General features: G+C 32.1%; 1 protein-coding gene across 4 annotated transcripts in view; it reads right to left on the reverse strand.

Annotated features, from left to right (window-relative positions):
- Nucleotides 1-17,328, reverse strand: part of Pgant5 (polypeptide N-acetylgalactosaminyltransferase 5) — an 88,969-nt gene that overhangs the window by 60,978 nt on the left and 10,663 nt on the right. For all 4 annotated transcript variants that reach the window (XM_075354886.1, XM_075354879.1, XM_075354901.1 and 1 more), the window contains exons 4-5: nt 14,648-14,855; nt 6,827-6,937 (exon numbers count right to left, since the gene is read on the reverse strand). In XM_075354886.1, coding sequence (XP_075211001.1) covers nt 6,827-6,937; nt 14,648-14,855 — 319 coding nt within the window. The remainder of the gene's footprint in view (nt 1-6,826; nt 6,938-14,647; nt 14,856-17,328) is intronic.

A 17,328-nucleotide genomic window follows, 5' to 3' on the forward strand; every position in this document is an offset into this window, starting at 1 on the left:
TGAAAATTTCATTCAATTACTTCTTAATTCATCAAAATATCTCGACCATTTTTTTGTTATAAAGAAGAGATGTATCCTACAACTTCTCTACAGGCTTGTAAGCAAAGTTACAGCACTTTCTATCGCATTAATTATATAACTAATGAAGTTTTGTTATTTTCACATTTCAATCCCTTCACAAACTAAGTAATTAAGAAGAAAATATTAATAAATTTATTCATTATTATAATAAACATTAACAAACTATCCTTATCGGTGAAGGATATAGGGGAGAACCTAAGATGTGCCAGATTGAAGTCACCATTTGTGTTGAATTTCAAGTATTTATCTACCGCATAGGCATCTCCTCCCTCACCAGGATGAATCAGAAAAATTCCTTCTTAACAACAGCTTACATGATAAGGAAAATATACAAGCCAGTTTACAAGCTTTTAGTTCTCCTACTTTCAGTACCTTTTCAACTCATATTTATATTTTTTAAAGGGTAGTTAATAAAGAAATCTTTGCTAACTTTTTTTTATATACATTCACAATTAGTTTTCTAGACATCCAGGAAATGGAACAATCAGCAATTAATAATAAAAAATTTATTGAGTCAGTGAAGTTTTTTTTACATTGTGCACACTAGTTTACCTCCTAAGGGGTGAATGAAAAACTTCTTTGTAGCAGTAGTTTACTCCATAAGACAAACATTTGCCAATTTCAAGTTTTCACCTCTTCCAGGACCCTTCTAGATCCGCATTTAATATAAACTCTCTAGTTTGTTATCAAAACAATTTTTGCTTCTTTTTCCTTATATCCTCTATCGAAGAACTGCACTAAATTTCAACATTCTAGCTGTCAGGGAGAATTAGTGATAAGAGTTAGAGAGAACTTTCCCTTAAACAGCGTTCTAGAATGACCCTGTTACACTTTAGTCACAAGAATGTTAGATATTCCTCTAATTAAAAAAACTGGTAAAGGTTCATGTAAATTTATGTTTATGTAAACTTTTCCATACCAGTTTTTCAAGACCCATGTATGGCAATTCTTTGTTTCAAAGTTGCTGTTGATCAAACTTCCCCTTTTGTGGCCTAAAAATTAAACAGCCAGTACTGCACTTACATAAATGCAATCAAAATAAATTTATGATTTTAGATAGGCATAATTTGTCACAAAATTGAGATTTTACAAAAAAATTGGGCCCAATTTCAGTAATAACCAATTACTTTTTGAGGGATCCCTGTGAAATACAAATAATTCAATAAATAATTATTATTAAATTATAATTTCCTTTGGTATAGACAAAAATATACTGAAGACAAAAAACTGTTTTATATAGATTAATATGGTTTTAGTTGAACGATATCTTAAAAAATAAAGAAGTTAATAAGTCTCCACAAATCTGAAAAAAGTGTAAAACTGGCTGACAAAAAATACAAATTATCCTTAAAAAAATGAAATAGATTAACATATTTTCAATTCTCAAAATGTGTCAAGACTGTGACAAAAAATTTATCAGCAACTACCTTTGAATGGATTGATATCTAGCAAGAAAAAGTGCATTACCAAATCATATTTTTCTAAAATAAGTAATATTTTATGGTAATACTATACGATTGTGTTTCTACTCTGAAAGCGGTGGTGAGGGGGGGGGGGAGCAAAAATATATATTAAACTTTAACATAAAATGAAAAGCGTTATTAAAAAACAACAGTACAGGCACAGATCTATAGACTTACACAAGAAATAAATCTGTCTATTATTAAAAGTATAAAATAAGTCTATTATCTAATTTATATTTTAACATATTAAAAAAAAGACAAAATTAAATTTAAACATAAAAAAATATCTTAATTTATTAAAAACTAATTATACATAATATGGATGGTCTGGTCTGAATAGCACTGTTTATATATATATATATATATAAAACAAAATAGTTAACTGCAACAACCAATAAAAATCAGATACTGTCTGTGATAATTTTAATGATTCTGATAATGAATATGCAATGTCTGTGATAATTTTAATGATTCTGATATTGAATATGCAACTAAAGATGATCATAATATTACTGAAAACAAAAATAATTTTATTAGTAATGATAAAAATTCTATTTTTGTAAATTTAACCAATAAACAAATATTAGAAAATTCTTAATTAATAGTATAGTATATATTGAATTTAGTTTACCAATTAATAGCAAATTCCACATAATGGAGCCATACAAACTGAAATAAATTTTAAAAACTTAGCCCTTACAATTTAAAGCAAAGTACATGATAATATTAAATAAAATATTAATGAATTTCTTTTAAAATGTTATTATATTAAGACAAAAAATTAGATGATCATTTTTCAATTACTGAATTGGACAAAATTAACATCCTTGTAATAATAAAAAAATTAATTATACTGATGAATTATACAAACATATAAAAGCTCGATATTTAAAAAAAATACAGGATCCCACTAAAAAAAAGTAAAGATTAAAAATAACTTTAAAAAGAATTAATTTATATAATTTAGTATGATTTCATAGGACTCTTTCAATTCACTGACCCAAGATTTGGCGGCTTACCCTAACTTTACAAATCTAATACCCCAATAAGTCCTTTAATTTTATTTTAAAAATTCTGATAGGAAAGTAGGAATTAAAAAAAATTTCAAAAAAAAAACAAAGTCTTGATTCCCAAGAATGGATAGGAAAATTATATTAACTGAAAATACAAAAAGGATAAGCTATTATATTTTTAACATATATTAATGTGTATCCATAATTGAGATTTAAGATCATAAAATCTTAGCCTAACAAATAATGGAGAAAACAGAGGATTTTATTAACAATTTATTATTATAATTTGAAATATACTATCAATATATATATATATATATATATATATAGAACATGTTATATATATATACAACTGAAAAAAAACTTGAATTTGATTTTTACTGATTTATTTACTCTAATTCTCATAAAATTAAATTACAAATCTAAGAAAGTTTTGTTTTTTTATGGCAATTTGTAAACAATTTTTCTGAAAACTACTGGAGATACAGTCTAGGATTTGTTTTATTCAACTTTTTTTTTTAGATCAAAAAAATTATGAAAAAATTTAATTTGCCCCTTAATCTGTGTTGAAAGAACTTAAGTATGGCTTTATTTTACCCTCAGAGAAAAAAATATTTATGAAGTATTTTGCTGCCTTATCTAAAAAAAAACAAAGCATTTCTAGGCATGTATGTTTGTGTTAACATGTTAAATCAGCTCCCACAGTAATGCTAAGACATTTTCAATAACACTGAATATGTTAGGCATAGAAATTAAGTCTTTAAACCTTTCGTTTTTTTAACCAACCATATATAACAAAAAAAAAAAAATAAAAACATTCTTATAACAAACCTTATAAATAATAATGACGAATGTGAGAAGATTTGGCTCATATTGGAATTATAAATCCATAACGAAGAAAAAACAGAAAACAAATCTCAAGAAACTTACCTCATAAATTAAATACTATAAATTTTTAAAGATACTACTAAATTAGTATTTTGAACAGAATCTTTGTCTCATTCAACTCTACATAAGGTTGGTGAACAATTTCATTTGGAAGTTTCAATAATTTAGACTTGTTTTTAGTGTGCAAATTAACCCAACACAAGGAATTTTTTATTTATTTCTAGGTTGTGGTTGCACTGCTTGATCACACCTATTTTTAAGTTGTGCGTGCAATGTGAGGTTATTGTTCTTTGGTTATTTAGCAATTTTCATGTGATAAGCAGTATTTTGTAAAAGTTATTTCATTTTTTATAACAAAATCATATTTTTGTATTTTTTGTTCTGTGTGTTTTGAATATATAATAATGGACATAAATCAAGAAAGAATTCAAAAATTGTTTCTCTTTCTGAGCATACTAGTATGAAATGACAAATAGCTTTTCTGTATGGTGTGGAATATAGACAGTGACTCTTTTAAAAGAATTTAAAGAAACAGGTTTCACTTTTCACCTCAAAGGAAAGGCAAATGTAGCCATAAAAGAAAAACTCCTTCAACACAGGATTGGTTATTGGTGAGAAAAAATTAAACTTGATCCAAAGTTATCTGCGGTGGACTTAAATTGAGAATTAGCAGTCAGTGTAACAGATTTACATGTAACAAAGTGTTAGATGCTGACTTCTTGCAGCTAGCAGAAAGCTCTTCTGCAAGGTAAAAAGCAACTTTTAACTCCAGCAATGTGCAAAAAAAGGCTCTTGTGGGCCACAGCAAATGCTAACTGGACCAAAAGAAACTGGAAAAATATTATGTTTTCTGATGATCATATTCTTACATTCACGGGCAAAGGGTTCCATATGTTAGAAAAGCATGAGATGAAAATACATTGCTGGCTCATATCCAACATTCGGTTAAACATCCCCAGAAAAAATGTTTTGGGAATGTTTCACATATGAAAGTTTTTTTTTTCATTATTTCCAGTATAAGGTATGTTGAAAAGTGATGTATACATTCATAAAGATTCTGAAGGAAAAGGTTGTGACAATTTCAAAACAAATTCTCACAAAGCAACAGAATGTTTCAACAAGATTTTTTAATAGTGAAAAATGTTTTTGAAAAATGAAACATTAAAATGCACTCGTGGCCAGACAACTTTCCCAGACTTAAACCCATTTGAAAATCTTTGGGCAATAGTCAAAAAATGACTCTCAAAACTGAATTGTACCACAAATTGACATCGTTAAAGAAATAATATCAGTAAGGTTTATGAAGAAATCAGAAAAATATGTAGTACACTTGTTGAATCGATGCCAAATTGTGTTCAAGAAGTAATTAAGAATAAAGGAGGACATAATAATTATTAGATATTCACAAATTGTACAAACATGATTTTTTTTATATAATTTTACTTTTTGTTAAATAACATCTGTGTTTAGACTAATTTGCATGCTACTGTACATTTCTATGGGATTGCCTAAACTGATTCTCACATTTTTGTCAACTGTTTGAATTTTTTACCTTTATTCTACAAACTTGTCAAAAAAAAACCAATTTCTACAATTTTCTAAATATTACTATTTATTTTTTAATTAATATTTAATCTTCATTAATTTTTTTTTCCATTTATTATTTATTTTTTTTATACTATCTTGTCAGATATCTACAGAATGAAGATTATTGCTTACCAATAAAAAAGTCCAGTTTTAGGAAATTAGAAAAATAAATAGTTTTTAAATGATTTTTCCCAGTTATACTTTTGGAAAGGCAATCTACTTTTAATCACTGAATAATTTACTTTGTAAAAGGTTCTATTTTCTCATTAATATATATAAAAGAATCTGTTATCTTGTAAACAATACTGGCTGAAAATTATAAGAGGAAACAATTTATTATTTTTAAAAACGAAGCAAAAACACAAGAACAACAATGTGTGTTAAAGTAGTAAGCAGAGGTCTAATTAAAATAGGCTATCTTCTGTGCAGGAGGTATTCATTACAATGCCTGTCTATATCTACAGGTAAGCCACTTTTTCACATGCATAACAAGGAATATGTACAATCAAGTCTACTTACAATTTTTAATTGATATATGCAAACAAAAACAATAACATTTAGGACATGATTCTATTAAATTTATCTCATTTTAATATTAATAGGTTTTTTTATGAAGAAAACCTTTTTACATTAACATCATGCACATTTTTTTTTTGTCTTCAGTCATTTGACTGGTTTGATGCAGCTCTCCAAGATTCCCTATCTAGTGCTAGTCGTTTCATTTCAGTATACCCTCTACATCCTACATCCCTAACAATTTGTTTTACATATTCCAAACGTGGCCTGCCTACACAATTTTTCCCTTCTACCTGTCCTTTCAATATTAAAGCGACTATTCCAGGATTCCTTAGTATGTGGCCTATAAGTCTGTCTCTTCTTTTAACTATATTTTTCCAAATGCTTCTTTCTTCATCTATTTGCCGCAATACCTCTTCATTTGTCACTTTATCCACCCATCTGATTTTTAACATTCTTCTATAGCACCACATTTCAAAAGCTTCTAATCTTTTCTTCTTGGATACTCCGATTGTACAAGTTTCACTTCCATATAAAGCGACACTCCAAACATACACTTTCAAAAATCTTTTCCTGACATTTAAATTAATTTTTGATGTAAACAAATTATATTTCTTACTGAAGAAATCATGCACATGAGCAGCCACAATTTTTACATGCATGAATTGACTTTACAACAGCATTTAATTATTTGTATGTGATTTTATTTTAATGTTTATAGGATTTTTGTTGATGTAAATTTATTCTATGTTAACATTAGGCAACATTAGCCAACATGTTTACAAAGTTTAGGCATACACATCAATAATTTAGAATAACAATTGAATCTGAACAGACATAAAACACATGTTTATGAAGGTTAATTCCTCCTCTACAGAAGGAGTTCAAACACACTGGTTGAGAATGAATAAAATTATGAACACATAAAAAAGGCATGCATAGAATATTGTTTTAATGGTAAACTAATACGGATGTGCCACAAGTTATTTTGATAGTGTTAAATATGTTAAAACATCCTGAACTGATAATTCACAGGTTTAACAAACTACAAGTACTTGCTACACAAACAAGAGATAGTGCTCATTATGGAACCTTAATCAAAGTATTTGTACTTCAAATCTATATACCGCCAGGCTTTTGAAATTGATTTATTTGACAATAAATCAACCATTCGTCAAGAGTAATAGTAAGATTCTTCCCTATAGAATACATGGGAGTAGATATTTTTGGTGAAAACACTTTTATATTTTTTATTTTACAAAAATTTTATTTACTCACCATCTGAAGTTTAATTTCCAGTTAAAGCCACCCCATGTCATATCAGAGGCAATGATATATTCAAATGTTTCATCTGAAATAACATCAATTACTGGACATACAACAGTTTTTCTGGAAAAAAAATAATTCAAACAATAACAAGAAAATAAAGAGGTAATTAAATAATGCATTTTACACAGAGTGATTCACATAGTGTTACTGATGCTTTCTGAGCTCATTCTACTGGGAAAAATAATGAAAAAAATTCATATAAACATGGGTTTAGAAATGCTACATTAGCAAGTTATGGCTAGCAAAAACTCTCAACCGATTCCTGGCAAAGAGTGAAATAAAACCATACTTGAAGTTCTAAGAACCCAAATTAAGAGGTAAACTATCTAGGCAAGTTTGGTGTGTAGTTTAAATTCCCTCTGAACTGCACAACTGTGGGTAAAACCAACATTTTTACTGTGTTTTGTTGTAGATTTGTTTGTTTTTATTGTTTAGTGTTATTTCAGTTTCTGACATTTATTTACTATTAAGTTAGCTATTATTTTATTTTTAACAGCTGTTGTTGACAGTAATCATCTTTATTTGTAAAACAAGCTTGCTTTGGTCAACGTCATCAGTATATGTGCTTGTTATGGCCAATTGTTTTTAATTTATCGTTTATGTTTACAGTTTGTAAGCAATGTTTTTGTTTAGTGTTAATTAATTACCACTGTTAAGGATATTGTTTTTGTCGTGTTTATGATTTTGGAACTGTTTGAAACTGAAGTAAAAAAGGGTAAGTAGTCCAAGTGGCCTAAACCTTGCAAAGAGATTATGGAAATGACTGAAATTAGGCTCGACGACTCTTTATCCGCTTCTGGGGATGAGGGGTCATGAGCAAGTGCTTCTGGTTCTTCACGGGCAGGGAAGAGTACAGATCAATTAATGATTGAGAAGTTTCCTGAAGGTAATGGGAGGACTGGAGGTTCGGTCCTCCAGGAGGGTTTAGTCATCACTGTGCGGGTCATCTCTGATTCCTTTAGAGTCAGAAAGTCTGACATGAAAGTCGACCATAAAGGCAAGAGGCGTCTTAAAGTGATTGTTTACGACATAGATCGACGGCTGTCTGAGGAAGAATTAATGACTCTCATTAGGGAGCAAAATACTCAGATGGATGAGGCTACATTCAAGTCTGAATGTTGATTATTATTTAAATCGGGAAGGCGCAAGGTGTAGTGCTACCATGGGATTTTTAAGGTTAGTCCTAAACTTTTCGGCAGCTTCACTGCGGAATGCAGGTTGTTTTGTAGACTTCTTTTTGTGTAAGGTCAAGGAGTATTTAGATGCCCAGTGCTGTTAGTTTGGTAATAGAGCTTAATTCTGTTTTCGGAAGGACCATAAGCACTCTGTGAACAGTAAAGTAGTGGATGTTACCAGAGAGCTCTCAATATGTACTATAATTCTATTTCATTAAATGATTAGATTTGGTCAGTTGAATACTCAGGGTGCTTACATTGCTCAGGTTGACTTTGGAGAGATTGCATTATGTAGAGGTTTCAATGTTGTTTTGTTGCAGCATCCACATATTGTGTCTGGTTATCTGCCAGGTTTTTCTCATTGGAAGAGGTTCTATTGTAGTTCTGATAGCATGTCCGCTTAATTGTGTGTTTATTCAACAGTTCTTGGATAATCATCATGTCAATGTCTGTGTGGATGTTCAGAACTTGCATCTGTATGTTGGTAGTTCATATTTCCAGTAAAGAGATCCTGCTGATCGCCATCTTGAGGTCTGGGATAAAATCTTATGATTCTCTGGCACTGATCCAATCTTTATAGGTGTGGATGTGAATGCTAAGTCACTTTTGTGGCGTAGTGGTTTCACTGATAATGGCGGTGAATTAATGGAGGGATTTTTGGTCCAGCATTATCTACAAGTATGTAATGTACCTGGTGAGTTGTCCACTTACTTAGGTAAGATAGATGAGCATCGACTGTTTGTGGAATGAACACTGATGTTACCGTTGGTAGGTTTATCCCTGCCAATGTTTGCAATTGGAAGGTAGTTGATGATTGCTTGAGTGAGCATTACCAATGTAATGTTCCAGTTCAGCAGGGTTGTTTCCTGCACAGGCTTGCAGACTCGAAGAAATTCGTTGATTTACTTTCGACCAGGCTCCAAATTTTGGATTGGAGTCTGGATGTCTTGGGTTTGGAAGATCTGGCAGTTGGTTTGTCGGTGGCTTTTCTTGATGCTGCTGAGTGTTCAACTCCTCGAAGTTCCAGTAGAGAGAGGGTTGCATCATAGTGGAATAGGGAACTGTCCGGCATGAAAAGGGTGGTTTGTTGTTTGTGAAAAGCTTTTCCTTGTTGTTGAATACAGAACCCTAAGGTGTCACTTTCATAAAGTTTGGACTGTGAAAAGGGACTTCTGGTGTTCCTTTGTTCATGAGCAAGGGAACAAGGATCAAACGGACACAAACGACGTTCTTCTGTCAGCTCTCTCAAACAGGTTTGGTGTAATTTCGGATAGTTCTGAAATTTTACACAAATTACAGATTATTTACTGCCTGATGATAGTGAAGCTGGAGAGACTACATAAAATCTGCGGGTGTGGCGAGAAGTTGCTCAGTTCCGCAGGAGTACAGTGTCCTTGGAGATCACTGAGACTGAGGTCCATCAAGCTATCTGTAGTTTAGGTAGGGGTAAGGCCCCAGGCTTTGATGGAATAATGGCGAAGCTTATTGTTCACTCGGTTGGGGTAAGTGTGAGAATTGTCACACATGTATTTAATAAACTGTTATTTGGAGAATAATTCCTTGTGCGTTGGAAGAAGGGGATTATGAAATTGTTGTTTAAAGGTGGCGACAAGGATCCTGTCGTTAGTTCATCATATAGGTCTCTGACCGTTACTTCCAGTTATTGGCAAGGTCTTTGAAAAGATTCTGTATCTGCGTAATAAATGAGAGGTTAACCTTGTAAAGATTGTTGATGGAGAATCAGTATGGGTTTCATCCCAGAAAGGGTACAGAGGATGCCATACTCTATGTGATGAGTGCGGTAACAACCAGTGAAACGGAATATGTGCTGGGGATGTTCCTGGACATTTCCAGCAGCCTATGGTGGCATTTTGCTATTTACCAACTCTAAAAAAGAAAATGTACTGTAAGTGAATTGCAAGTTATGCGAGTTACTTCAGTCATTGGGATGTGCTGCTCTGCAAGGGCAGCTATGAGGTTGGAAAGACGCTGTCTAGGAGATGTCCTCAGGACAGCGTGTTGGGTTCATTATTGTGGATGGTGGAGTTTGATTCTCTCCTGTGGCTGAGGTTGCCCAGCAGGTGTTGCACTGTGGCTTATGCTGGGCTCCTGCTCAGCATAAACCACGATGGAATCTTGCTGGTTGAAGGAAGCTTGCGGAGAGAGGTTGAACTCCAAGCCACTCGGGCTTGCAGGATGCTTGAGCTGTGGAGTTATCAACACAAGATGATGTTTAGCTTGGATAAAACCACAATGATGCTCCTCAAAGGTTGTTTGGCAGTGAGTCAGTGTGTCTGTGTTTCAATGGCAGGCCAGCGTATAAAGTACATTCAGATTCAAAAGTACTGCGGGGTGTTTCTTGATGAGAAACTCCAATTTAAGAAGCACCTTCAATATGTCACGGAGAGGGCCAGCAATGCCTTCTTCGCTATTCGACGTGTGGTCAATCCTGATTGGGGTCTCTGTTCCAAGCTCTTATGGGCTTTACCGGAAGTCACCTTGGCTTTTGATATATTCCGGTCTGCCTCGGCTAGGATGCCACCGATGCAAATGCGAGTGACATTCCCATCAATGTACTACTATTTCATCAACTCAAAACAAAACACATAAAGTTTACACATCTTTCTTAAAGTCATTATCGAACTGAAAATTTGACAAATAATTTTTTAAGTTGGTAACAGAAATCAGCTGGCCAACAACGCATTTTATGTTGTGTCATCAGTGCATTGCATGTTCTACATTACTGCTGTGAATTTTTTGGCAGTACAGTGTAGTTAAATTAAGTGTGTGTGATTTAACTGGAGTCTTACAGAAAGAAGTAAAGTCTTTGTTATTTACGACTAAGGAATGGTATTTATCTTGGGGATGTGTAATGGAAATGCAACTGCTGCTGCAGACTATCAAGTATGTTTTCCTAACCACAGTGTTTCAAATCCTAAAAAATTGGTGGAACATTCCATACGTTATAAGAAATGGGTAGCATTAAAGTACTACGTGCAACCATTCTGCTCATCATGATGTTGATATTGATGAAACCATTAAGACTACTCAACATAGTTTCTGACAAAACATAATCAATGAGTACAAAATCTTCAACCAAGAAATCCTCCTCTCTGTTTGGAATATTGCAACTGATTGAATATGAACTGCCGATTGCACAGGTTTATTTTATTTACTGAAGATGTTCAGTTTACTCAGGAATGCATCAATAACCATCTAAACAAAACAGATTTGGGCAACACAGAAGTCAATTCACAAATGACAGTAGAATGAAATTTCCAACACTGATTTAGTATCAATGTATGTATGGTCTAGTTTATGGTCAGATAATTGGAGCACTCATTTTCCCAGGATGTCTAAATTTTAACATTTACTTGGAATTCCTTAAGGTACAATTGCTGCTACTATTAAATGTTCCACTATTAGAAGATACTGCATGTATTTTTAGCACAATGGTGCACCTTCCCACTTCTCATGTGCCATATGGGCACACACAAATGAACAATTTCCAGAATGATAGGTTGGCCATGGCGGTCCACACTCCTGACCATTAAGATCACCTGATCTAACATCATTACATTTTTGTAAGTGGGTTGAATGAAAAGCATTCTGTACAAGAGGCAAGTTCATACATGTGAAGAGTTAGTTGCTCATATTACAGATGCTGCTGCAAAAATTAAGGAAAAATCAAGCAGAATTGACAAGAGCAATGCTAGCAGTCCAAAAGCGTGCAGCCAAATGTATTGAAGCAGAAGGAGAATTTTTGAAAATTTACTGTAAACATCATTAAATGTATCAATTAACATTTTTATTTTTTTTAACACTGTTATCAATTGTATGTTAACTTCATTTTCTGTAGTTGATAATATTCAAAGTTTTCATTTGGTAAATGTTGGTAATAAAATCAAATTTCTTGAATTTGATCAAAAACTTGAATTTGTTTTTTATTGTGCTATTTTACAAATTTCTCAGAATTAAATTCTCTACAAGTTCTGATAATAAATCTTATTAGTTGCACTTATTTACAAATTTAAAAAAAACCTGATTTTTCTTGTTTTTAGAAACAGATTATTTCTGTTTACATCAGATGTTACAAAAACTTCCAGAGATTTGGTTCTGGAATCTGTTTTATTCAATCTGTCAGATTAAAACCATCAAGGTCTTAATTTGGATTCCTAGAACTTCAGTATGATTTTATTTCACTCTTTGCCCAAGAATCAGGGTGAAATCTTTCGCTATCTGTAACTTGTTAACAGAGCGTTTCCAACCCATGTTTATATGAATATTTTTCATTAATTTCACTAGTAGAATCTGATGAAAAAAACACCGCTAATACTATGTGAATCATCCTGCACAAATATGCAATGAATATTTATATCTTTTAACATTTTTAATGTGTCCTTTGAAAATTAAGCTACCTTCAGATACAGGAAAAGTTTTTAATAGTTTTTAAAGGTCTTAATTTTAGGTATTATATTATTTATAAACTTTACAATGCATAATACTACTACAAACCTCATGAGCAGAACAGGCCATGCTATGCAATACTCCATTATATTGGTAGCAGAATAAACAGTGATGAGACACTATAGTAATTACACTGATTGCACAAAAATAATCATAACTACAAAGTTGTAAACTTTCAGGAATATGCGTACTTAAATATTTTATATTTTCAGTTTGGAGAAAACAAATTTATTTACCCCTACTTTACTTCTTCAGGATCATAGTTCCTTGGAAAATGATTAATGAACAATCGGTTTATGTTTTTGAAGGGTCTAGAAGCACAAACTTGATATCCAGATGTTTCAACCATATCAACTGAAAATTCAATGCATAATAAAAACATTCCTTTTATCATTTCACCCTGTCACATTGTTACCTTCCTATGAATGTAACTTTGCTCTAATCCACCTTTTTTTTTTAAATTCTAATCTATGTTACATTATTATTCTTTTGTGAAAAGGAAAGCGTACCAATGACATTCATCTGTTGAGCTAAAATTCTATGGCATAATCCATGAAATTGCAAAAATTTTATTTTTCAGGTCTAATTATTTTTTTCAGAAGATATGTAATTGCAAACAAACTCATGTTACAATTTGTTATACCATACTGCTATTAATAATGGAACTGCTTCAATTTCTGACAATTTTTACAATACTAATTATAAAGAGCTATTCATGAAATACATGAGTGTTGAATTTTTGAATGAATGAGTTTGTTTCTGAAGAATTCAACCTCATCAAATTTTTAATTTAATCAGTATATGAGGAGTTAACAAAAGGATCGACCTTGGCTCATAAAAACAAACATTTTTAACCTATTTACTTCAAAGAATTAACCCATTTAAAGGCCTCTTCTGATGCAGAAAATCAATTAGCAGCACACCTTCTGAGTTCCAAAACACAGTTGCCAGATCTTTTCCAACTGACAAGCATTTCATGGCCTTGATCGATGTCCCTCCCCACTTTTCCACCACTTACTTGCTCTCTACCTTTAAGGGATGTAGTGGTGGACCCACATATTGTCGAAGGTCACAGTACAGTGAAAAATGTCTCTCCTTCTTCCTCAAGGTGAATCAGAAGTGACTGATAGATGTCTTTCTGGACATTTTTCTGTGCCTCAGTAAGAAGATGTGAAACCCACCTTGCCAACAGTTTGCTATATCCAAGAATGTCTTGAAAACATTATAAGAACCTTCCAAACAATTATGCTCACATCTGATGCAATTTCATCTACATTTATGCAACGATTGCCATCCACAAGGTCATGAATGGCCTGAATGTTGTCATCATTGATGCTGGTCTATGAACGATGTTCATGACTTTCGTTCTAAACTGCATCATGGCCAATTTGAAATTTTTTGGCCTGATCCAATTCTTGAGTTTTTGACAGGGCATCTTCAAACTGTACCTAGTCAAGTCAAAATTTCAGAGGCACCTTCGTTGGCAAGAAATCGGATTATAATTTGTTGCACAATATACGATGTCTCTTCCACAGACATTCTGCTACTGATGTGGGAATGTGATTTATAGGCATGACTGACTGATTGCAAAACAGGAAAGTATTAACATTTTCAGCCAAAAATATTATGTTATCATGTGGAAGTTGAAAACTTCTGCTTGAGAACAAATGAATGGTACATTTACATTTTTAAAAATTAAACGCAATGTTGAGGACATTTCATGATTAACCCATAAATTAAAGAAAATAAATTTAATGTTATACAACGTTAAATAACGATGACTGTATTCACTAGTAAATGATATTCACCTAATGATATGATAATAATTGTAAATGGTATATGCTGTATAAGAATAGCTGGTATATGCTGTTATTTAATAAATATAGTTGTAGTTGCATTTAAATTAAAAAAAATTGGTAAAATATTTATATTACTAATTATAAATTTTTAAAATTTATATTTCCATAATGATGACTGAAACAATGAAAATCTTAAATCTAAATAATTGCTTTTTATAATTAATCTTTTGATAGTTTAATAAATATTAAGTAAAAACAGTGGTCAAATAGATTACACAAAGTTACATATATATAAATAAATGCAAGGATTAATAAGAAATACTAAATACCTGTCTTCCACAATCCTAGAAAGAAGTGGTTCCAACCAACCTTCAGCACACTCACAATGAGCATCCAAGAATGTAATGACTTCACCTTTAACATGTTTAGCACCAAGTAACCGAGCTCGTATCAAACCAGAACGTTTTTCTGTTCTAAATACATGGACTGGCACAGGCAATTTTGCTACATAATTTTCTAATTTTATACCTAAATGTTCTGTAAATAAAATATATGAATTCACTTACTGTATTGAAGATTTTAATCAAAATATTGAGTAATATAATCAATGCTTTAATTTATTTAAGTATAAAATAATTATTTTTTTAATTAATTCTATATAAAATAGCTTTTCTACATTTCTACGCATCTGCTAAATGTGATGTAGATAGAATGTTAGTGATAAATTATAATAGCTAGAGAAAAAATGGAATAAATATGGAAGTAATATTAGAATCATATTTTTATATGAAATCTGAAATTAAAGCAAAGAAAAATTATTTTATATAACATTTCTTTTTAAAATTATCTAAATTATTTTCAACATATTCATTTTAGCATGCAGTTTCTTACATACTACTCTGTGGGATTTCATACATAATCATATCCTCTAAAAGCCATCTCATAAAGGGAAAAAAAAGAAATAGCTATAGAGATTCTAAGATTTACTCAGTTCAATCAAGATAATAGTCACCATACCTTTGTCAGAAGAGAAACCAAACCTCACAAAGCATACAAATATGCTTGTCACATTATATAATACTATAAATAACATGGTTGTTTCAATTATCTTTCCCCCATTTATTTTGTGCATATTTCTGGCAAAAAATTGCACTAGCATTTCAGGAAAAATATTTAAAGAATTCTTTGAGTTTTACTTTTTAATTAAATAAACTAATAAAAACTGATGAAATAAACAGACATGCACAAAAAAACTGCACATCAAAATGAGTAAATACAGAGTGACTTTTTAGTCCTGTTACCCAATTTTAAATGTAATTTAAGAGAGGGAAATTTAGGTGGAATAAAAAAATGAATTTGTTACTTAAAAAGAGATTTAATAAAAAGTTATTACTTACATAATTGTTAAAGAATATGCTCAAAATGCCCACCCCTTGTGGTTATACATGCACGGGCTCTTTTCAGCATATTAGCAGAAACTTTTTTATAAGTTGCATTGGAAATATTCGTGATTAAGTCTGTAATATTGACTTTAAGTTCATCAATAGTGTGAGGATTGTTTTTGAAGGCCTTGGACTTAATATAGCCCCACAAAAAGTAGTCAGGAGATGTGAGGTCTGGGGACCTTGGAGGCCTTAAGCCCTTGCTTATTATTCGATCAAAGAACTCTTGCAGAAAATCCATGGTTTCTAGAGACGTGTGGCATATAGCGCCGTCTTCCTGAAACCAACAATACTGTTCTTGAGGTTCCGGGAGGAACACAAATTGGCGCACAATATTCCTGTATACTTCAACATTTACTGTCTGTTTGAAGAATATGGGTTCAACTATATGATGACGAGATATTCCACACCACACACCAATTTCTTCAAGATGCAAAGATTTGTCTTGTAAAGCGTTAGGATTTTCAACCGCCCAAATTCGACAGTTTTGACTGTTCACATAACCATCAAGATGGATCCAAGCTAAAGAACACTGTGTTTAAAAATTTGATTCCGTTATCGTTTATGAGAGACCTAAACCAACAGCAATATTGCAATCGCTTGTTTATATCTGGAAGCTGAAGCTCTTGGACTAATCGTACACAATTTCAATTTTTTAGCAGCTTTTTGAACACTCGAATATGAGAAACCGACTTGGGTGGAAAGTTTTCGTAAACTTTTCTGCGGAGAATTGAGCAATCTTGTTTTCACATTCTCTAAAACGTCATCTGTCAAGCGAGTTGGTCAACCACCATGTTTTCTGTCGTAAACACTACCTGTCTCTCGAAACTGGTTTCCTAGCCTAGAAATTGACATTTTTTCTGGCGGAGGAACACCAACAAATTTAATTTGAAATGATTCTTTTACACTCGAGTATGATTTTGTAGAAAAATATTGTTCAACAATGAAAACTCGTTCTATGGCAAAAGAATTTCTGTTCGTAACACGACAGCAAACGGCACAAAAGTTTACACAGCTCACGGAGAATCAACTCACACTGCCATATCTATACCGGTTGAGTAACGCTACCAACTTCGTGTCACAAAACAAAATTTCCCTTTCTTAGAAAAAAATTACCAGACATTAACAATTGGGTAACAGGACTAAAAAATCACCCTGTACAAATTAATGAAAGCTGAAACTGAGGTTTTTTTCTTAAAGGGTGAAAAACTCTTTTGCATTATCATATTCAGTAACATCATCATATTTCTTACTAGAATATGTTGGATGTTAGCTCCTAATTTAAATTTACAATGCAATGTCGTGTAACATACACAATCCATAAGGATATGGTGGATTGCCAGTTGGCAGTCACAGTGAACACAAACGGGTGCATCACTCTGATTCATTAGGTGACCATTGGTTGGTTTGCTTGGCATTTTTCCTGCCACCAACCAATTTGGTCGCTCTAAAGCATAAGACTGAATGTCTGTGCCACGAAACGGTTTAGTGACCAGTGTCCAAACTAGTTCCTAGAGCTAACCTAAGAGCTTGGTACCACACACCACTCGCTTGCGTGTCCCACTGCT

The sequence above is a fragment of the Lycorma delicatula genome, chromosome 1 (assembly GCF_047948215.1).
Source record: "Lycorma delicatula isolate Av1 chromosome 1, ASM4794821v1, whole genome shotgun sequence".
Taxonomy (NCBI): Eukaryota; Metazoa; Arthropoda; class Insecta; order Hemiptera; family Fulgoridae; genus Lycorma; species Lycorma delicatula.